Source organism: Labrus mixtus, chromosome 13 (assembly GCF_963584025.1).
Source record: "Labrus mixtus chromosome 13, fLabMix1.1, whole genome shotgun sequence".
Lineage (NCBI taxonomy): Eukaryota > Metazoa > Chordata > Actinopteri > Labriformes > Labridae > Labrus > Labrus mixtus.
The window spans coordinates 19,659,662-19,683,225 of record NC_083624.1 but is presented as its reverse complement, the minus strand read 5'-3'; the positions used below and the strand labels follow the sequence as shown (position 1 = coordinate 19,683,225).

General features: G+C 42.3%; 3 protein-coding genes across 3 annotated transcripts in view; all 3 read right to left on the bottom strand.

Moving 5' to 3' along the window:
* The window catches only part of itgav (integrin, alpha V), a 28,343-nt gene extending 15,474 nt beyond the window's left edge, over window positions 1-12,869 (bottom strand). Inside the window, exons 1-8 of the mRNA XM_061054059.1 lie at window positions 12,313-12,869; window positions 9,365-9,495; window positions 3,691-3,782; window positions 2,911-3,025; window positions 2,716-2,777; window positions 2,539-2,587; window positions 544-666; window positions 158-202 (exon numbers count right to left, since the gene is read on the bottom strand). Of these exons, the coding sequence (XP_060910042.1) occupies window positions 158-202; window positions 544-666; window positions 2,539-2,587; window positions 2,716-2,777; window positions 2,911-3,025; window positions 3,691-3,782; window positions 9,365-9,495; window positions 12,313-12,482 (787 nt within the window). The 5' untranslated portion in view covers window positions 12,483-12,869. The remainder of the gene's footprint in view (window positions 1-157; window positions 203-543; window positions 667-2,538; window positions 2,588-2,715; window positions 2,778-2,910; window positions 3,026-3,690; window positions 3,783-9,364; window positions 9,496-12,312) is intronic.
* A 4,130-nt stretch (window positions 12,870-16,999) lies between these two features.
* LOC132986537 (putative gustatory receptor clone PTE03) lies at window positions 17,000-18,831 on the bottom strand. The gene has a single exon (XM_061052990.1). It carries the CDS (start codon window positions 18,303-18,305, stop codon window positions 17,361-17,363), a length of 945 nt encoding a protein of 314 aa, XP_060908973.1. The 5' UTR covers window positions 18,306-18,831; the 3' UTR covers window positions 17,000-17,360.
* Window positions 18,832-21,197: 2,366 nt separating this feature from the next.
* On the bottom strand, window positions 21,198-23,564 carry LOC132987171 (olfactory receptor 6N2-like). Its single transcript, XM_061054058.1, has one exon. The coding sequence runs from the start codon at window positions 23,378-23,380 to the stop codon at window positions 22,445-22,447; it is 936 nt and encodes a 311-aa protein (XP_060910041.1). The 5' UTR covers window positions 23,381-23,564; the 3' UTR covers window positions 21,198-22,444.

Genomic DNA, 23,564 nt, shown 5'->3' with positions numbered 1-23,564 from the left:
ATGACGTTCCAGAAATGTAAGGAAAATGTTCAGCGCTGTCATCAGATGTTTAAAGGAGCAGTATGTAACTCTAACACCTAGTGTTTAAAATGGGTACTGCAGTCCAAATTCTAAACATTGTAGGGAGCTGCCTCCCCCCTTTCTGAACTTTCCTCACCTTCTTTCCCATCATCGTTGAAGTCTCCAACAGTCACAGAATATCCTGAAAATCATGGAGATGAGGACTTGGTCAGTAAAACAACAAACAACTCTTTGAGTCTCGTGATGTGTGAAAACGGTTCAGCAGCATGTGTTGAAGGTTTGTGTTTCACGACACACCTGCTGACATGTGAGGTCAGCCATGTTTAAACTGTAAATGTTTATCAGTCACACTTTATTTAACTCGGTGTATCGTCGTCTTTATGTGACAGCAGCTGATCTGTTTCTGTTATTTCTGATTTCATCCAAAGAGGAAAATAAACTCATTAAAATCAGGAGAACACATGCTGAAGGTCAGAGAGTGTCTGCGTGTGTGTGTGTGTGTGTGTGTGTGTGTGTGTGTACCTAGATAACTGTCGTCATACTGGGCGCTGGCGGACTTTGTAGAGAGGGTGTTTCCGTACGGGGTGACATATTTTTTGTCAAAGCGCTTAAAAATCTCAGAGACGTCATCGGAAATCAGCTGACCTGAAGAGAGAGAGAGAACATTAGAGAAATTTAAAGATGAGATTAAATACAGACAACCTTCAGCGTGAACTTTAGAGACCGTAAGAAAACAAAAGAGAACTACTGAGAACATTACAAGAAAATAAAACAAAAATAAAAAAGAGAAGAGGAAAGGTTAAAAAAAAAAAAGCATTTAAAGACAAGAAGATAAACAAGACGGGAAGAAGGAGAGAAAAGATAAAAGGAGGAAACAGTGTTAACTAATAACACGACAACTAACTAACTAACAACTAACACGACAGGAAAGAGAAGGACACGAGAGGAGAGAGGAGGACATGAGAGGAGAGAGGAGGAGAGGAGAGAGGAGGACATGAGAGGAGAGAGGAGGAGAGGAGAGAGGAGGATATGAGAGGAGAGAGGAGGAGAGGAGAGAGGAGGACACAAGAACATGAGGGAAGAAAGGCGCGTCAGATTTCACGTGAGTTTTTTTTACAGGCTGGTTCAGAAAAATGCTAAGTCTGTAATTATAGAGCAAAAAAAAAACTGCCACAGCATTAACAAGAAACTAATCACAAACAGACAGGGTGTGTGTGTGTGTGTGTGTGTGTGTGTGTGTGTGTGTGTGTGTGTGTGTTTTTATGTGTGTGTGTGTGTGTGTGTGTGTGTGTGTGTGTGTGTTGACTCAACAGGAAACAATAATTAGGCTAACACACCCCAGGAAAAGAGAGAGAGAGAGAGAGAGAGAGGGAGAGAGGAAATGTGTGTATGTGTCTGACTCACTTTATCAGGATAAACTCTGTGTCACACCCTCAGACACACACACACACACACACACACACACACACACACACACACACACACACACACACACACACACACACACACACACACACACACACACACACACACACACACACACACACACACACACACACACACACACACACACACACTGTCTGAAGAGGTTCAGTTCAGCAACTGAATCACCTGTCAGGCCACGCCCCCTAATTCTACATCACTGTAAGCCTTAATATAACGTAAACAGGTGAGTGTAATGACAAGGGAAGTGAGCCATAGAGATCCAAACTGCTTTGGTACCAGACTGTAAACATGTTTGTCCTCGACTCATCATAATCATCAAACCCACAATGACACAACATGGCGTGCTCATGCTGATCCAGCAGCGTCCACAACCACCGAAAACACAAAATACAGCGGAGCCGCCGGACAAACATCATCGCGTTATCAGCGATCTGAGGCTGTGCACTGTCAGTGTGTTTTATAAAGGATAAAGTTTCTACTGAAACTTTCAGACTGAGCTGAGAGTTTGTCCTGAGTTAGCTTAGCTTAGCATAAAGACTGGAAGCAGGGGCAAACAGTTAGCCTGGCTCAGTGGGAGGAGCTTGTGCAGGGATGACATCAGCTGTTTTGGGGATAACTTTAGATTTGGATCGACGTGAGTGTTTGTTACATACCTGTCAGTTTGTTTCTTTTTTATTATCTCTATTTAAAAGCTGCTTCTCAGAAAGAAAGAAAACGACTAACTGTTGTTTTACAGTCTTAAAACATGTATTTTCTCCTAACTTCTGTTTCACAGTCTCCTTATATATTTAATATTCCTCAAACAATGCAGTTGTCAAACGCAGTATTCAGAAAATACCAGGATGTGAACATTCATGAAGCTATCATACTTTTATGGTCATTTCTGACCTTCGACCGTCTGCAGCAGAAGGTTTGTCAGATAACCAGCAGAGCTCGGAGTGTGTTGTTTTGTGTCTCTAATTTTTATTTTGTGTATTTTGTGAATAACGAGTTTGCAAGCTTTGACAATGTGGAACAGGTAACACACACACGCACACGGACACACGCACGCACGCACAGGTACACACTCACCCTGCCAGTAGAAGCTGCCCGGTCCGCCCACCACCACTCTGTGCTCCTTCTGAAAACCCAAACAGACAGAGCGAGAGAGAGAGAGCGAGAGGGTTAACTTTACCTTTCATGTAGAGAACAGCCTTTATGATAACATCACTTGATGTAAGTGTTGAGGGTGTATTTCTGGTTTCTCACCTTTAGGAAGTCAGCGCTGAATCCGGCCTGGCAGAAACCCTGACCTTCAGGTGAGTTTGCAGCTGGACAGAAAAACAAAAAAAGAAAAGAAAAATTTAAGAGACATGCATCCCACACCTGCAGGGTTTCACCTGTAGTCTTTAAATGATTGTGAATAGAACAGAAAGAAAGAAGACAGAATATTAAAGCACTGACCCGATCTGCAGGGCGAGTACTCGACCACCGCGTCTCCTTTCTTCAGGAAACACGTTCCCACCGGCTCTCGCTCCGACACGCCGAACGTCGACCACTGATACAGAGGAGCACACGCCTGGACAACACACACACACACAAACACACAAACACAGGATTAATGTGTTATCCATACTGTGGTTTCACGTCTCCTGTCACACCGTGTTTACAGTTTTATTATCCGTATCATGAAAACTGTGTTCAACATTTCACTGCTGCTGATATTTTAAGGTTACACTTATTTAACGACTTCATGTGCTGATGGGGCTGCACGGTGCTGCAGTGGTTAGTGCTGTCCGTTCACAGCGAGGAGGTTCCTGGTTTGAATCCCCGTCTGACTGGAGCCTCTCTGTGTGGATTTTGCATGTTCTCCCTGTGCATACGTCAGTTCTCTCCGGGTACTCCGGCTTCCTCCCACAGTCCAAACACATGCTCGTTAGGTTAACTGGAGACTCTAAATTATCTGTAAGTGTGAATGTGAGTGTGGCTGGTTGTCTGTCTCTATATTTCAACCCTGTGATTGGCTGGTGACCAGTCCAGGGTGTAACCCCGCCTCTCAACCAATGACAGCCCCACCCCCACCACCGTCCCTGAACAGGAAAAGTGGTGTAGATGATGGATGGATGTTCTGTTTGTTCTCTGCCTGAATTTTGGCCCATTTGACTTATACTTTGTGAAAAACTTATTGTCCCAAAATCAAACAACCAGTTCATTAAAATGTGTAGAGCTTCAGTTTAGATTTACCAGTATGTGTTCTCCATCAGATCGGACCGAAGCGCCGAACCACTGCTTAGATTTGAACTCCATCTTAGCTCCTTCTGTGTTCGTCCTGTCATCTAGAGAGAGACACAAAGAGAGACTTTTATCATTCATTCAAAATGACAATCTGTGTTTCTGAAGTTTCCTGTCACATGAAGCTCGCAGTCCGTCCAGCAAAGGATTCAAGATTTCACCGTGACATTCTTATCGAAGGTGAGACGTCACAGCGGCATATATATGGTGCCTTTAACTGGCAGTATGAAGAGGAGAGCAGTGAACCATATGACACCTGTTTCCTAACACCTTTTATCTGACTCCACCCACACACCGCTGGTCACAGCTACCTGAGCTCACACAGCCTGCGTTCAGCCTCACGCCGCTCAGACGCTGAACACACGCAGCGCTGTCTCCATCAGGCCTCCGTAATGATATATGACGAGTGAAGGAGCGAGGTCATTGGACAACTTCACATCCTGGTCTCAGTCTCAATGGTACAAACGGCTGACAAGATTTACAAGAAGGTCAAAATGTTTTTATAAAGAAGACGTTATATCGAGTCGCTCTCACCACGAGCTCTCTTCGTTCCTCCTCCTCTGTCTTCTGAATAAATCAGGAACATGAGGGAACAGATTAAGACATTTAAAATGATTTAAGAGATTAAATGAAGAAATGCTGCGCCATCAGTGGACAGTCTGAGTTTCCTCCGAGTCTCTTTCAGGGTAAATAACGGGGTCAGAGGGAAGCTCGCAGCTTTAAAGACCTTCAAACTGAATGAACATTATAAGCCTGTTTGTGTTGTCACAGAGACGCAGCAGCTGGTTCACCCTCAGCCTGTAGACTTCACCTAAACACCACCCAGCTGACTTAATACAGCAGACAGGAAGTGAATAAATATTAGAGCGTGCTCGTGATGTTGAAGGCCGAGCAGACGGTGAGGAAATGTTTGGGATTTTCCCGTCAGGTTGGGAAACTCCGGGCGGGTGACGGACGCTGGCTGAGGATGATCTGAGTCTGAGGAGGAAGATTAAACTTGAAAGTGTCCACACAGCTCTTAGCGTACTGCTAACGTCGGCCTCACACATGAGACGGTTTTAGGCCCGATTTGCCCCTTAATCGATCGGGAGAGCGTGGTCCGATACTCTGCGACTATCTGTCCAAATAATACAAAATTGTGAGTGAAAAAAGTGCAGAGGTTTCCTGTTCTACACTCAACACAACTTAGTTCAGACTGCAATTCTGTTGAACTACATGTAGAACTGATATAAAGACAAATACTCTCATTATAGCGTCGTATAAAGGACTCAATTTTTTTACGTCATGTCCTCAGGAGACCCCCTCCTCCCTCCTGTATAATATGGATAGTCTCCCCCTGTGAGGTGCATCTGTGATCAACCAGATCAGGAGAAATATTCAGGAGTGAAAACATGAACATGAATGTTTTCCGCTCAGGTCCTGAACAGAAAGGCTAAAAAAAAACACAATCCTGTACAAGTCACATCTGAGAGAAAATAAAACTACAGCAGGAACAAAAGCTGCATCATCACTGTGAGAGGACTGAGTCACACACGCACATGCACACACACACAGACACACACACAGACACACACGCATTCATACACACACACACACACACACACACACAAAAGCACGCACACACACATAGTTGCATAGATGCCCGTTTAGAAGTCTGACTGTGCAGAGGAGTTTGATGGAGAGGATCAATACTGCTCACTCATGTTCAGTCTGTCTGCTCTGCTGGTTCTGAGTGCCCTACTTATGTCACCCTGTGTGTGTGTGTGTGTGTGTGTGTGTGTGTGTGTGTGTGTGTGTGTGTGTGTGTGTGTGTGTGTGTGTGTGTGTCCCTTCACAATAGAGTCCTTTGTTGTTGATGTGACCTACAGTACGTGATTACGGGCTGAAGCTTTACTGGACCACAGAGCAGAATTAACTGGAATACTTGGGCAGGCTCCTGAGTACGTTCAGGGCTATGTGAACCCACAGCGTGGATTTGACTGGGGAGAGTAAAACGAGCTTTATTGTTAGTTTTGGCAGAATTTACGCTCAAATGCATTCAAATAAGCTTTAACCCTCGAAGCTGAGGAATGTTTTTTAAAAACTGGAAGAGGAATAACAACATGTTCTTCCTCTTATCGAGTATATTTTCAGCTCGTCAGATAAACTCAGCAGCAGCATCGTGTCTGCTTCTATAACAGTGTCTGAATCAAGATGGGAGGAAAAAACTCCTCTGCACAGTTAGACGTCTAAACAGGCTCGTGTGTGTGTGTGTGTGTGTGTGTATGTACATGTGTGTGTGTGTGGAGGGGGCAGGCACTCGCTGTTTTGGACTGTGGTGTGTTTGTTATTTCCTGCTTTCATGGCTGAGGTCTCCCACAGAATACCAAACAGGCTGAACACAGAGACACACAATCAGCTGATCTCTGCTGCTCACACACACTCTCTGATTCAAGGTGTCAGAATGTCACCACCAACAATACAATCTCTGTTTAACGGTGGAATGGTATCAGAAAGTAACGACATGTGAGTGAGTGAGAGAGAGAGAGAGGGAGAGAGAGAGAGAGATTTGGAGGTTTGAAGTTAAGTCACCTAGTGTTTAAAATGGGTACTGCAGTCTAAATTCTAAACATTGTAGAGAGCTGTCCCCCCCTCTTCTCTAGAGTCGATGCTCACACAGGTCACCATGTGGTGGACACTGAAGCTTCAGTGTTTAGCCAGCTCTGCATCGGTCTGTAAACCTTTCTGCGTTCTAACCTCTCTCCATTTTTCAAAAGCATCTCCAATATTGATCCTAGTTTGAGCACGTTTCTGCTCGTGGAGAGAGACTGTGTGACCTAAGAATGTTAGAGTGCCCAACCATCTTTCTTTGTCGGCAGCGTCAGACCCCATACTGATATTAGATCGGTTTGCTCCCATCTCTACATTGTTTTGCATTATTTTCCACCAGGCATCCATCAGTTGTTGCTGCATAAACCGAGCTGCAAGAAGACGATGATGTCATTATTTCATTATAACCTCCGTTTGAAACCCCATTCTGTGACTCTCTTCCTGTTTGTGCTGAGACTTCAGGTTGTATTTTTACTCGTTCAGTGACTCCTACGCACTCGTTAAATCGTGGCCTGCAAAATAAGAAACCAGCTGATTATGAAAGCTAGCAGTCCTGTCTGCTGCTGACAGGATTCCTGGAGGAGGCTGGAAACAGGGTGGGCAGCGGCGTGGTGACTCAGATGGGTTTTGAAATAAGGTGCTGTTACCAGCAGCTGATAATCAGATCTTTAACATGAAGCAACAGCCCGGCTTGAACGTGCTCATGGTGTTCTGTTTATGTACAGAAACGTGTTCATAACAAAGCAGCGTCTCTAAGGGATTAGTCTCCACAGGAACCTGAAGCAGTCTTATTATCTCCAATCTACAATTCACTTAGCAGACGCTTTTATCCAAAGAGACGAACATCAGAGAGTAAGAACAACCCTAATCAATTCATACACTGCTACCGAAGCAGCGGGAGCAATGCGGGCTTAAGTGTCTTGCCCAAGGACACATCGGACATGTTGCTCAGCTGGGGATCGAACCCATCAAACCCTTGACTCTACCAACTGAGCCAAATCCGCCCTGTCAGGGGTCCAAGATGCTAATGCTAACTGTCCTGCTCTTTAATGAAACTCCAGCTGACTTTTCCTGAGTAAGCGCTACGTTTGCCAAACACATCAGTCCCCGTCCTGAGAGAGATGAAATAACCTCTCATTTTTATCTTTGAAATCAAAACCGGTCGAGGCGACTCCACCCTGATGGAGGCGACACGGCCGAAAACATTTGGTGAGTAAGGCCCCGTGTCCACCTGGCGCTTTAATGAAGCGTTTGTGTGCTGAGAATAAAAGTGCTGCAGCGTCTTGTCTCTATGACAACAGTCTTTTAAAGCAGCCGCTGTATGGCCGACTCTGCTCCGTTACTCTTTACTACACGCTATATAGACGAGATCATTGTTTCCTTCACAAATATCATACTGGAATATCATATCGGGAAAAAAAGGCTGTGGGCGCTGTACACGCTCTCTACTCATAGGTGGACACGGGGCCTTTTGGCAACCTGCGTGAGCATGCGGGGGCAGCTCTCTCCATTGTTTTGAATTTGGACTGCAGTACCCAATTTGAACACTATGTGTCACAGTTACATATTGCTCCTTTATAAAGATCAAATAACAAATAGGGTGAGAATTCTGCTTTCAGAATGATGAAAGTAAAAACTTGGAAGCGAATCTGCAGACGGATAAATGTGTCTGTTTCGTTCGTTGCTATTCTTTCAGCTTCTTCAGCGCTGGAGGACACAGCGAGCCAGACCCCCACGGGGACATGCCCACACACCTCCAGCACCGCACACATTCCTGAATTCGTCCTGACTTGAGATGAGGGCAGCCGGCTGCAGCAGCTGAACCTTCATTATCTCTTCACTTACACACTGCTCCCTACTATTAGGAGGAAAAGCACACAGTGACTTTTACTTTGTCCGCACCATTAAACAGTTCACTTTTCACAGTCTGACTCATACTGCTTCAGATTCTCCTGTTTAACTGTTTAGGGTCAGGGTTTCTTAAAGGTGGCATGACTGTGCTCAGACAGTTCGGCTGTGTTTTGATTTATTCACACTGTTTTCATGAACTTCAGTACATCAGAGCCATCGGTAATTAACACTCATCTGTGCGAGCAAGTCATAATTAAAAGACCATCTACCCTGCAGAATGTTTATATAATGTTTGGGTGACTAGCTCTGACCCTTCTTCAAGCCCCGCCCTCCTTAGTTACTGCTACTAGGTTAGACTAAATCTCTTGTCACCGGGCTCCTTCCCATTTAGAACGATTGAAAATACCTCGAGATGACGACTTTTATTTGTATTTAATTGATTGAATTATTTTCTAAACTCGTCCTCAGTAACAGAATCAGGACAGAGATACAGCAGGGTGTATGAGCAGAACTATGAATCTCTAAAAATAAGATCCAGGTCTGATGCTAGTGATGTCCGCTAACATTAGCTGTCCTCCCGTCGCTGCTCGCCGTCTCACCTCTCCTGCCTAACCTCTGGACTCCATCAGTGACCATCTCTGGAGCCAGAGGTCTGAAGAGACGCACTGAAGACTGAGACTCGGCCCTGGAGAAATTTTGTCTAACAGGAAGTAGCCCGGCAACGGTTGCGGGTGAGGGTGATTTGTCCCATGACCGCCAATCAGAGAGCCAACAAAGGGTCAATCCATGTCTGACAATGTCAACGGTAAATCATTCCTTTGGATGATGATATCGTTGTTGTTTTTTTGACAGGTAGAGTAAACTGTCATGATCAGATTAATGAGGCGGAGAAATGTGGAGAAGTGGATTCCTGACGACCTACTCTCTCTCACATGTTTCAGCGGGGAAATCCCAGAGGGAAAACGAAGCAGAAGTCTGACTCTGTAGTGCTAGTTTTTATCTTTACATCAACGCTACCTGTGATTCAACGTTTTCACAGAATCAATGAACAAGTGGAAAAAGACAAACTGGCGAGCAGAACAGACGATCAAGCAGCATCAGAACGTGCATAAACATCTGTACCACCGCCCGAGTAGATAACCTCAGCATCAGGAACATTTGGAACATAATGGTGAGTGTTTGGTACCTGAGCTGTCAAACAGCACCTGCTGACAGGAGGAAGAACTGGCCCAGGGACAGCTGAACACCGCTCCTCTCTCCACAACACTGCTGGAGGACGACGCGTTCGCCCGAGGAGCTCCAATCAAAACGTCTGATCTGAGGAGAGGGGAGGGGACGGGAGGAGAGGAAAGGAGAGGAGAGGAGAGGAGAGAAGGTGTGAGTGGAGTAAAGCTACATTTTGGTAGCACACGATTTAAAATCATGCATGCGGTTCACCTTTCTTATGGGTTAAATTCATATCTCTGGGTCACTGACAAAAAAGACATTTGTAAAAACTTTTTTGGCACATTTCCACACAATTCTGAAACTTTAAATGCCAAACGACTGATCAGTTAATCGAACAAAGAACAGCTGATTGATGGGCCCGAGAACACAGACATTTTCTGCAGCTTACTTCTGCATTACATCACCTATGATTCCTCTGTTTCACAAGTTCAGCTGCTTAAATTCAGCCTCTAATTACGGGTTAATCCTCTTTAATTACACCACTGGAATTCAACGGATTCAGGGTCAATACATGGACACTGCTACGTCTCCAAGAGAACGACATTTATAGACAAATTGACTTCAGACTGTTTGTGATCATGAAGGATGACTGTAGGAACGCCTTTTTCTTCTTAAGCTTGATAAACTTTTAACGATCACCTGAAGAAGACGTTGTGACTCAAGAGGTTTGTTAATCGCCCTGCAGCTACACGGCAAGCGTTTGATCAGACCTGTTCTAGTTTTATTGACTTCATTTATGGACGTAAGACTGTCCAAGAATGTCCTAGGAGATAAATAAAGTTCTATCTCATTTATCTTAAATAAAAGCTCTTTGGGTTTTCGACTGTTTGAGGGACAAAAGAAACAATCTGAAGACGCTTTGTGCTCCAGGAAACTGTGACTAGCGTTGAAAAGTTGTCCTTACTTCTGACCTCTCCCAGACAAACTGCTTCTGGTTTGCTTGGGTTTTAATTCTGTGTGGCTAACGGTTGCTTTTTTCGTTAGCTTGAGACTTTTGGAGCATGACTGAAACCTTAACATCACCTAAAGCAGCGCTTCGAACCCTTCCCCGCTTGCATCCAAATGAAGCAAGTGCGTTGGCGTGTCTGTAGCTCTGCAATGCTCCGACTACAAACGCTAGTTTGCGATGCAATTTCTATGCTAGATTTATCGCCAGTTTAAGGTCCCGCCACACTCCTGCTTGTGTGCGTACAGGAAACCAAGGCAACTGAAAGTGAGCGTTTTATGTAGGAGTTGAGGCAGTTGATTAAACTGACTCGTGGCGTTATACTTTATGCAGCATTTTGAAAACGACTACAATGCTGCTGCAGGAAATATGATGCTAGCCAGCCGACCAATCGCAGGGCTTGCAGTTGCGTTGTAACCATAGACTGTAAATATTACGGGTTGTAACATGTAATTACATTTTTGAGGAGATGCACGTCAGGCTTCATACAGGCTTTCTGTAGGAACAGGGCTATGTGAACCTATGCCGGGGATTTAACACAGAAGTCAAAATCAGGCTTTAGGGGGTCCTGGACCCTGGGTTGGGAACCAGAGACCTAAAGGGTTGTTGTGATACCAGAATTTCAAACAATAACAAAACTGATACCACAGCAACAAAAGAAATAGTCCTGGCCCCTGATGTTTGGAAAGATCAGCAAACCCCGTCACAATGTCCACATTTCACGAATATATTGGCAACATTCTGGTGCCAAAACGTATAGATATCGGGAAAAGAACTACACTACCCATGATCATAGAGTGTTACCATGGCAATGTTTCCCGCCCCTCTGCGCTGAATGCCAACAGATAGTTTTGCTAGCAGGCTAGCTAGTTCGTTAGCTAAAAGTAAATGCGCTACTAGCTTTGTCATGCCGCAGTGTATGTAGTTTATATCTTCAACAGCACAAACTACAAGATAATACAACACGTGTATTAACAGTATAAACACGATAACAACGACTAAAGTTACATTTAAGGAAATAAATATAATTCGCAATGGATTGTGGGATGTGTAGTTTCTTAGCGCCGTATCGGCAACCAATCTAAGTGTATTGGGGTGGATGGTTGTCATGGTTACAAGCTTCAGTCTCTTCATGTAAAAATGTTGTAAAATGCCAACGGAGGATTTGAACAGGGAAACTTAGGAAGAAGTGGGCGTCGACTGTTGAGCCCTAAAGCGATTAATCACGATTCACTACTGAAGTTCAGACTGATCAAAAACTTTAATCATTTGACAGTCATATTTAAAACATTTGGAATCGTAAAGCCTCCAAGACTCGAATAGTTTGACAAACTTTTAATAAGCTGATAAGAACTAAACACCGGCAAGAAGTCTGAGGTAACGGTAAAGACAGAAACAAAGATAAACAAATAGTTACGGTATGTAAACAAATAGTAGAGGTATGTAAACAAAGATAAACAAATAGTAGAGGTATGTAAACAAATGACAAACAAATAGTAGAGGTATGTAAACAAAGATCAACAATAGTAGAGGTATGTAAACAAAGATAAACAATAGTAGAGGTATGTAAACAAAGATAAACAATAGTAGAGGTATGTAAACAAACAGTAGAGGTATGTAAACAAACGATAAACAAATAGTAGAGGTATATAAACAAAGATAAACAAATAGTAGAGGTATGTAAACAAACGATAAACAAATAGTAGAGGTATGTAAACAAACGATAAACAAAGAGTAGAGGTATGTAAACAAACGATAAACAAATAGTAGAGGTATGTAAACAAACGATAAATAAATAGTAGAGGTATGTAAACAAAGATAAACAATAGTAGAGGTATGTAAACAAACGATAAACAAATAGTAGAGGTATGTAAACAAAGATAAACAAACAGTAGAGGTATGTAAACAAACGATGAAGATGTTGTGTTTGACATCAGGCTGAGGGTACATGTTTGTCTTACCTCAGGTCGGTTGAGGCTTGGAAGAAATCCACCGAGAAGCCGAAGTAGCTTCCCTCCGGTCCGGAGAACACGTACGGTTTGTCCTCATCCAGGTTGAAGGAGCCGCAGGGACCGAAGAGCGAGCACAGCAGGACGAGCAGACCGACCGCGGCGCGTCCTCCTCCGGCCATGGCTGCTGGAAACCCTCCGCGGGGAAACAGCTGAGGATGGAGACACCGATGAGGATGAAGCTGGAGGAGGTTAGCTGGCGTGCTGAGGTTTAATTTCCGCCCGCCGTGTCACTCCAAAGTGATGTTAAATCTCAGTCTCCTTAACGGGAGCTCTCCTTCATAAGAGAGAACAAGTCGCGGTGGAATTGTTCGATTAATCGAAAGTCCGGTTTGTACCGACGCCGTTAGACCCGTTAGAGCGGATGAACAGAGCCCGGGTTCGGTCCGGTTCTTCGTAAGCTTGTTTTAGCCAATAAAAGAAAGAGAAACATGGGAGGGAGCTGGGGAGAGGCCGTGTTTGGAGTGTTAGTGTGTGTGGAAGTGTGTCATCTCGGGCTAGTCCGGTCCCAACAACCCGAGCTAAAGTTAGTTTCAACATCAGCTATTCTACTTCCGGTTGGCTTCTTTCAGAATAAAAGCCCTGTACAGTTGGAACGTTAAATAAAAAAAATCAGTGAGAGAGACAGAAATAATAAAACTATGAATAATTAGATATTTCATATCAAGAATCTTGACAACAGAATATACATTTAAAATAATTCATATCAGAATCATCTTAAATGGTCAGGTATGTTAATGTATATAAAAAATCTCTGCATACGGCATCAAATAGTCAATATTAAACTACTTAGCTCATATAAACCAGCCTATGTAATACAATAGTGCAGATATGCTGAGATTTACATGATGATGAATTATGTAACTGTAGGGTTAATTTAAACGAGGTAGTTTTTATATTATAATAAATATAAGTATTACAACTAAACTTGTGCACAGTATAAACAAACACAGAAGATGGCCTGAGCACATGTTCACAGTAAAAAGAACATTTGCACAGTAATGTAAAGCTCTTGAACCCTTAATGATCAACAACACTACTTCATACCCATAAACAGAGTGCTGAAAATATACCTGCACACTGACTTTAAATACTTTATTCTACACGATAATACAATATTGTATTTGTTTTCGTACAAATTGAGTGTGAGCAAATATGATTTGTAGCTTACATTGCTGTTTGAAATGTGAAACAAATTACCTAAAGTTGGTTTTAATGGAGAAACACATGTAAGTGATGTTGTGTTTAGAAGCCTTTAAACATTTATATCTCGTACACACGTGAGGAGAACTACGTGTTTACCTGACTTCATGAAGGAAAACTTAATTTAACAAAAATTAACCAGACAGTAAAAAGAAAATACGGTTTTATTCTGAAGGCTGAATGAATTTCAGTTCAGTCAGTTTACCTGTAGCTTGACGCAGCGGATTCCTGACGCACAACAGGAAGTTGATCCCGCCGCATTAAAGGGAACAAGACAGGCAGCCTGTTGCCAATCACAGGAGCATTAAACAAGGGTTTTTTTCGGGATTATGTTTAGATTTTACACCTTTAAGAACCTGTTGAATTGTCAAATGATGTATTTAATAGACAACAGGAGATGATGTTTATTTCAACGAGTGTTACTACCTCAGATGCTCAGACTTGTTTAATTGCTGCCATATAAGTGAAGCAACTGTCTGCAGGGAGTGTTAGTAAGTCATTGTGTCAGAGGTTAAATAATATACGCCTATAATATATTTTAGACTTGATCGTGTTTAAAGATTAATGTGCATTTCAAATGAACTAAGTCACTGCCTACAGAAGTGACAATTCAGACTGAAGATTTAGTGTGCAGGAAGTAGTCAGATCCTACAGTTCATACAAGTCCTGCATTAATTAAACTACAGTTTAAGTGTGTAGAAAATGACAAATGGACTTGAGGTTAAAAGAGCAGTTTCAGAACATTGTAGAGAGCTGTCTCGCCCGAGGTCCAACTCAATAAGACAGGCAAAGTGAAGGACCCGTCCTTATACACTCGAGTCCATGTCCAAAGCCTGACAGGCAAGATAAGAACCAGGTGAAGAAAAATTCAAGTCCAGAGTCGATACTTATCATAAAGCGGTTTGACGGTTTGCATAATATGGGGGAATGTTTGTCGCCTTTGAAACAGTTTGATAGTTAGAAGTTGATTAACCCAAAGAACACTTGTGACTGTATCCGGCTCACATAGAGAACAACCCAGGGATTTTTTTCTCCTCTTTGAATCAGCAAGCAGTTGGTGTGTGTGTGTGTGTGTGTGTGTGTGTGTGTGTGTGTGTGTGTGTGTGTGTGTGTGTGTGTGTGTGTGTGTGTGTGTGTGTGTGTGTGTGTACAGCAACCTCTCAGAAGTAGATCCAGAAAGTAAGCTGAGGGGTTTTCGTCTTATTTGGCCATGAGCTGCTCTGAATGACTGTTACAATGAAGTGTGCGCTCAAGAATGTGTGGCAGAACTCCCATGAGATTCACAGGAGGGGGAGGTTGTGTGTGTGTGTGTGTGTGTGTGTGTGTGTGTGTGTTTGTGTGTAAGAAAGAGAGGGGTGGTGTGTTACACACAGGGTGAGGCAGGAAAATGAAGATGCTGGAAGGCCTCAAGATACATGTAGTTCTGTTTTTAGGCCAAGATTGAGGCTTGAATGTGTATTAAGAGTTCATGTGTTACAAGGAGAAAGAACATGGGAGGAGGCGGGGGAGAGAGAGAGAGAGAGAGAGAGAGAGAGAGAGAGCTTGTATATTTGTGTAAGAGAGAGAGATATGTTGTAATGGACATTGTGCAAAGCATAGCTATGCAGATTATGTACCATGTAGAGCAGAGATGCATGAAAGCCAAGTTTTCACAGTAAAAACCTCAGTGTGTGTGTGACGTTGCACACCTATCATTGTGAGGACCAGTTTGAGTTTCATACTCTGTGAATGAGGGCATTTTTGCAAAATTACTCCATCTAAGACGTTTAAAAAAAAACTTTGGAGCACACCGGCTGTGGCTCAGTTGGTAGAGTTGTCGTCTCTAAGGGTTCGATCCCCAGCTCAAGCAGCAACATGTCCAATGTGTCCTTTGGCAAGACTCCTGGCACTCACTTCTCTTCTGATGTAAATGATAAGCTGGAGGGGGAGGGGGGACCACAGTCGAGTCTGTACTGACGTGATACAAACTAAAATATTTTATAAGCACTGTGGCGCATTAACCACCAAGTCTCAGCAGAAGGTGATATTTTTTACTTCAACTCAATTGGTTTATTAGCATCGCTGTTACGGCCTCGGCTGCAACCTCAGATTTCCATGTGTTCTTGTGTCTGTCTGTTCCTCTATGTTTGTCTGGGCGAGTCCTGTCTCCTTGTTACCTGGTGAAGCCTCTCCTCTGCCTCCTTGCTGCTTACCTGTTTGCTATTCCATAATCAAGCCTACAGTGTTTAAAATGTCTTTCCTCCACTCTTCCCCAGATTGTCTGTGCACCACCAGTGTCTTTTTGCCTGCCTGCCACAACCTGTCCTTCTGGGTTTGTGTGTTGCACTTTGGTCCAGCCTTTAGTGAGTTTGTAACAATCGCTGTTTGTGAATTAAACGTTCTGAGCAACAACGTTCATTTGAATTAAATGGGGACAATTTTGGAACAAACCACTGCACAATGACTAATTTAAAAACACACCAGTGTGCTTTTTATTTGACTTTATTAATCCCTGAGGGGAACTTCTGGTTTACACTCTGTTATTTAGAGACATGCTTCTCACACACTTAGGCCCGAATCACACATGTGCACCAACAGGACCTGAGGACACACGTTGATAAAGAGATGTCAGAGTGAGGCTGCTACACAGGGAGCGCGCCAGAGCTGTTGGGGGTACGATGCCTTGCTCAAGGGCACCTCGGCCGTACTCGGGAAGTGACCTGGCACCTCTCCTGCATCCTGACCAACTTTGGTCTGCACCAGGACTTGAACCGGTGACCCTCCAACCCGGGCCTCCAGCACGGTTAGGGGCACGTCTAACCCTTTGTGAGTTAGACTGTCTTTTTGTCTTTCAGTGGGTGCAAAATCCGTGTGAATCAAGCCCTTCATTTGTGTAAAAAAAAAAAAATACAGATTGCAGCTTTAAGAACAGCAGGCTAGATAATCCCTTTCTCAAAGTGCGTCCTCTGTGGTATGGCAGTCAAAACTTGAATGTTACTCGACAAATATGAGCTTTTATTTTGTCATCATTTCTGCTGTCTTCCTCTGAATAAATGTCAAACATGAAGAAAAAAGCACGTTTTATTAGATGCACTTGCAGTTACCATGATGTGGGTAGCTGACTTTGTATAACACCTTTTCTTGTGTCGACCATTAAAAATACTGAGCTACACGTGAGGAACGGTTGGATTCGTTGCTCAGTTGTGTAAAGATTCTTTTGGTGAGCAGATTGGCGTAGCAGGAGGACGTGTCAGATGGACTGTGCACATGTGCATAGTGGACACAATGCTGCGACCTAGTGGACAAACAGAAAACTACAGAAACTGGTCACGTTTTCACCACCTCTGAATCTATAATAAATCCCTGGTCATGTTTTCTCTTGCAGAAAAGTTTTTTAACGAGTCAAAAAAAGGTCAAAACAAGTTCTTTGTTCAGTTTATTCTTATTCGTGCTCGATTTGAACCTCTTGAGCTGCTGTTTTTAAAAAATATTCTATTAAATGATTTAACTTAATTATCACTTCATTGAAAAATGAAGCAACTTTATTATGCTGATCTTCAAAAGGGACATCAGAGTGAAACATTTAAGCAGAGAAAATACAGACAGGTATCAACATCTGGATACAGCTGAGAGAGGGGAACTTTTATTCAATGATATTAAATCAATGATGTAAATACTTTAGTCTTTGTTGTCTTGGTTCAGTTTGAAAACCACGTTTTTTTTAAGACTAAACAGAAGATAGATACATCTGAGTCCACATAGTGAGGCCTGAGGGTGTAATGCTGATACTTTCTCTGCATGTTTGGTCGGACATTTCCTCATGTGAGAATCACTTTGTGAAACTTGAAACTTCTGAATATGACTCCTCTGATCTGGGGCAGATTCAGACCGTAAACCAGAGGGTTGTTGAGGGGGGGAATTATAAGATATTCCAGAGATAGAACAACAATCAAAAGCGTATTTTTCTTATCAAACTTGAGTCGAGTCAGTGCAAACTCACAGTAAACTGAGATGCAGTAGTTTACAAAGGTCACAATGTGAGGCAGGCAGGTTTGTAAGGCTTTTCCTCTGAATTCATTTGAGCTTTTCCTGCAGACGAGCAGAATGCGCAGGTAGGTGTACAGGACAAAGGTTATAGTGATGAAGATGGTGGTTACGGTAAAAGTCTGACCTGTGATATTGTTTATAGTCGTGTCCTCACAGGAAAGCTGAACCAAAGGCCAGTTGGAGCAAAAGATCCTGTGCAGCTTGTTTCCACAAAAAGGTATAAAGGTGAGCAAATAAACACATAAGCCAACAACACATGCAGGGTAAATCACAGAAAATATTACCAGATAGTGCACCATCCTTAAAGTCATTTTACTGTGATAAAGTAAAGGCTGACAAATAGCAACAAATCGATCATAGGCCATGGCAGTGAGGAGAGTTAACTCGTGTCCTGCATAAGTGTTTATAATGTATACCTGGGTGAAACAAGCTGGAAGTGAAATGAAATGAGTGTCAGACACTATGTCCATGAGAAACCTGGGGAAGAAGCCGAGTGAGCCGTACAGAGAGTTGAAACACAAACAGCAGATAAATATGTACATGGGCTGATGCAGAGACTTCTCCGTGCAGACTGCAAGAATAATGGCAACGTTAGCAGAGATTATAGTCATGTAGATCAACAAACACAGACTGAAGAACAGATATCTGAGGGGTCCATAATCTGCAAATAGTGTGAACTGAAAGCATGAAGGATTCAGGCTGCTGTTTATCTTCATGTCTGGCCAACAGCAGAGCTGGAGGAGGAGAAGTGAGAGTGAAAAAGATGACAGAGAAGAGATATACTTCAGATAGGACCAAACATGTTTTTACTGTTTACTCTAGTTCTATAGCCGATCTCATCCACAATCACAGACAGCAAATATACAGACAGCTGTCATATAAACATATAAAACAGTCTTTGCATTAGAAGATCAATCTCCAGTTTAGAAAAATGCACAGTGTCATCTCCAGATCTACTCCAGACTGAAGCCACAGCTGAACTTGTTTTTGTGCTGCACAGACAGTTTTAATACAGTATGTAGTCTCTCCTCCAAAAGGGAGGTGCCGTAACTCAAATTGATTACATCATTGTTGTATTGTTCAGGTATACCTGAGTCCAGATGCCTGTAAGGTGTTGCACAATATTCAGCTACTCAGTTAACTTTAGGGTTAATATTCAGGTTATCAGGACTATGAAGGTGGTTATTTCTTAGGTGATACATCACATTGTTTTAACCTACTCTAAAGCAGTTTAGTCGGCGATGAAAGATTCTGGGACCCTCTCTCACATCCAGCACACAGTGTCATTGTTTTTTTCCCACCCAATGCAGTAGCAGTTGTCATTCTGAAAATGAACTTTGCCCATGTTATCACCACAGACTGTATAAAAAGAGGAACCACATGGCACCCTGAAAGAAGTGAATAAAAAACATTTGGAGCTCCCCCTGTTGACTGGCTGTAGTATAGCTCATAAACTCTTTAGCAAAATACAATAAAATTAAAACACACATCAAATACATTTTTCTCATTTTTTTCAGTGCATGTCTGTCCAGGTGCAGCACCATGACGTGTCCCTTCCCAAGCATGCATCATGACCGCCAACAGCCTTGCCAAGACCTTGCCAGGCTAAGGCTTAGGGAACAGCCCCTTCTTCTGGAGAAGGCAATACATCCATGCCTTGTCTCCTGATATTAATGCCCTTCCATGGCACCAGGTGCTTATTTTCGCACACCAGTCGGCCTGGGAATGGCAAGTGTATTCATGAACCACCTGCAGATGATCTTTCAGCCACTGGAAGTAGTCCAGTTCTGCTCCTTCAGATATATCAGACTCAGGTGCGGCCCCAAAGACCAAGTCAACTGAATTCTGAAGTGCCCTCCCGAATATGAGAGCGGCAGGTGTACAGTGGCTGGACTCCTGGAGAGCTGTTTGACATGACCACAGGATCATGGGCAAGTGGGGGTCCAAGTTAGCTGATGTTGGCTTCTGACGATTGCTAGCTGTGTGGCCAGGGTAGGGTTAAAGTGCTCCACAGATCAGTTGCTCTGGGAATTAAGTTGTATCGTTCTGGTCTTGTCAACCCCCAGGTGTTGGCAAACTTCTGTAAAGATCTGAGATTCAAAGTTTCGCCCCTGGTCACTTTGGTATCTGTGGCAGCCTGCCAAAGTCTAATCTGTCGCACCAGTCTAATTTGCCATGCTAGCGTCAGGGAATTATTATCAACTATAAGAACTTTTTTTTTTTTTTTAAGTACGTTTAAAGTAGTTTACCCCATTAAATGTGATGTTTGGCTGCAGTAGCCGGATTGTGTGATTGTTTTTATGTCCATTCCGTAAAACGGTCCGTACCTTGTTTACCTGCAGATTGTTACAACTCACAGCCGTTCAGAGCTTTTCAATCGCTGCGCAGGTTTCAATCAAAGACGTTTTGATCTAGCTGAATATTCTTTTTGAACCTGCAAAACAACTTATGAAAGAGCGGAACAAATCCATTTCACCTAAAGACGCCGCACAGCTCCGCAGCTCACCTGTTGTCTTGAAAAACTGCGTTTAAAGTTTACTTATACATTAGATCAGACCTTTTTTCCAAGAGGTTTTCTTCCTCATTGTGTCAAAAACGTGCATTTAAAGATAAAGGTGGGTCCACTGACCACACTTGAGAGGCAGAGAGAGAGAGTTAGGCCAGCGTGGGTCCGGAACGTGCCATTGCACATGTAAGTGGACAGACAAGAAACAAAAAGTTAAATTGATCATCTGCTCTACAGTTTACATGTTTACCAGTCAAGTATGTGAACTACATTGCAGACTGCAGTCTCTGTAAACAGACTGATGGCGTCCAAACTGCTCAATGTGCACTGAGTGGTCCTCTGTCTGTGTGTCTGCACGTCACCCTCCCTGCTTATTAAAAACTAGAAACTGGTCGTAAACCACGTGAACGTTTTGATTTTGAAATGTTCTTAAATCGTTTGAGCTGCTGTTAATACTCTAAATATTTATAATACTCAACATTACATTTAATTTATAAAATATGCTTTTGCGCAGCAAATTGTATGATGTAATCATATAGAAGCATGTTGTAGAGATGTGATCCAAATTTGGACAAGATGCTGGAAAGGAGCGATAATCATAACTGGAAGAGGAGTAGGAACAGTATGTCTGCTTGAGGGTCTCTATCGGCCAAGCCTAAAGCCATTTAACTTCCATGGGCATTGGATTTTATGTTTTGACAATTTGTGCACTAAAAGAGCACAAAATTGTTAGAAGAGAACAACGTTTTTTATACATTTAACCTCTTAACTTTGCACAACATTGATGCAGCTAACTTTAAAATGTACATGTTTTTTTCTCCCGGGGGTGCATGCCCCAGGACACCCCCTACATGTACTTTAAATACACCCTAAAAACATTTCAGCTGATATTTGGTTGATATGTTTGAGTTTATCAGTTATTTTCTCTTTTCATGAGCTACCATGACAAATGAATTTCCCCTATACCAGATCAACTGAACTAATCAAATATCTTAATCACAATGTTTGTTTTATTAGAAAGAATTATATGATGACTTCATTGTAGATGACAGACATATTAGACTTGCTTTATATTATAAAAACACATTTTGACGTGTGTCAAGACAATTGGCATTTAAGGTTCAAGATTTCCATGGCATAGTGAAAACAATGAAATTCTCTGGATTGTTTTTCATTTTATTTATTACATCAGTGAAATCACATCAAGCTTGAAAAATTAAAATGATTATTACCTGTTTGCATTGAATAAATGTGATTCTAGTTAGTTTAAAGACGTCAGTTACATCAAGTGATAAAAAACTGAAACTTAATGTGTCCGACTAAATTATCAGTGACTTTTCAATTTTGTGACCTTGTTTATATGAACAGCATACCTTTAAAGTCAAACATAAAAAAGGCAATTTGTCATGGTGTTAGTTTCTGATGCATTTGGTGTCACTTTGTGTTTGTTTCCCCTCCTTCTGTTTTCTGTTTTCTCTCTTGCAGTGTGTGTGCAGTGGAGGGCGTGGCTGGCTGAGCTGGAACGAGGAGCACCTGAATCTCATCAGGTCATCACTCAGGCCTTGAAGACATGACGAGACTCAACTCCTGTGCCAGATTATTCCTTTTGCAGTCGGTAACTGTGTCACACTACTATCCTTACCTTGAAGAACTTTGACCGTGATATTTTGTTCTTGTGTCATGGACTGACCTGTTTTCTCTTTTCGTGTGCAGCCTGCCGGTTAGCCTCACCTCCTTGTTTTGGATTTCTGTTTGGCCTTGCTGTTTTTTGAGTTCTCCTGCGCCAGCCCATCCTCTATTGCCACCAACTGCCTTAAGCCTTTTATTTTGCTATAAGCTACATTAAAACGTCTTAAAGACTGACTTTTGTTTCCGTGTTCTGCATTCTGGGTTCCAAACCCTTAAACTCATACGTAACACAATTATAGTTACTGAAGAGCGATTCTTTTGCAAGCTGCAATAGTCCGGAGTGATTGTAATTGCACCAACAGGGCGCTGGTGGACGGGGATTAGGGCACACGCCCAATGTACAGAGGTTGTAGTCATTGACGCGTGCGGCTCGGGTTCAACTCTGTCCTGTGGCTCCTTTCTCCCATGTCATTCCTGATTCTTTCTGTCCCTGATTTCCAACTATCCTCTATCTATAAAGGCATAAAAAGCCCAAAAATGACATGAGAACAAAACAAGAAATCGAAGAGATTCAATTTGTAAGGTATGAAGTAAATGGAGCACTTCTGGTGGACAAGATCTGTCAACTTTGTGTAGTATAAAGGCAAAAGCATTATAAATACGGTATATAAACAAATAAATGCTCATTAAGATGCCATTCAACACGTTTTACAGTTTGTCTTAACAGAACAACCTCTTGAGGTGTTTATAAATTTCTTTCATTCTTAGGCCATACATGATAGGGTTAAAGAGAGGATGATACAAAACTACTTGTAAAGTCACTACAAATCGGGCTGTTTTTGGAAAATCAGAATCAACTCTTATTATGATGATATCAAACACATACAAACAGGTAAAGCTTAACAAAACCATCAAGTGGGGCAAACAGGTCTCTGCAGCTTTCTTCCTGACTTCTTTACAGCTATGATAGGATATCAGAAATATCCTGGCATATGTAAAGAGTATGAAGGTCACAGGTAGAACTAAAAGATTACACATAATAAAAAAACTAACTATCAACATAAGTCTTGTTTTTACACAAAGAAGGTTTACAATTGAATTGTTACAAAAAAGTCCTGCCAAAGAAAAATCACAGAGATTTCTACGAGAATAGTGTATGGCAGACCCCAAAAGTTCAAGAGGAGGAAGAAGCCAAGCAAGAACAAGAAGATATGTAACAGTTGTTTTTGTCATAATGGTTGGATATAAGAGAGGTTTACATATGGACACATATCTATCATAGGCCATGGCTGACAACAGTAGAAACTCTGAACCGCCTATAGCGTAAAAAAGTATTGACTGACAAAGACATGCTGAATATGATACGATTTGTTTCTCAGATAAAAAGTCAACCAAAAGCTTTGGGTAAATAGCAGTGCTGAATAGAACAGAGTTCAGTAACAGAGCTGCAATGAAAATATACATTGGCTCATGAAGGTTTCTATGAGTCCATATAAGATACACAATGGTGAAATTAAAGACGATTACAAGAATGTATAGTGTCAATATGATCACAAAATACAGATATCTGTATTTATGGACTTGAACAAACCCATCCAGAGTTATATATGTTCTGTTGAATTCATTATTCATGAAGAATGCAGTCAATGAAACCATTGTTCAACACATTTGTATAACAAGTGTAAATGAATAAAGTGAGAAGAAAGTTTTACAGTGAACAATTCAAACAGTCAGATTGCAATCGTAGTAGAAAGATACTGACCAGGTCCCTCTGCATATGCGAGTAAGCTACAGTCTGAGTCAGAGGCTATATAGTACGAGACTTTCTGACTCTCAGCAG

Coding starts and splice junctions, on each gene's coding strand:
- LOC132986537 (XM_061052990.1), bottom strand. CDS start 18,305: ATGAAGATAAACAGCAGCCTGAATCCTTCATGCTTTCAGTTCACACTA.
- LOC132987171 (XM_061054058.1), bottom strand. CDS start 23,380: ATGGTTTCATTGACTGCATTCTTCATGAATAATGAATTCAACAGAACA.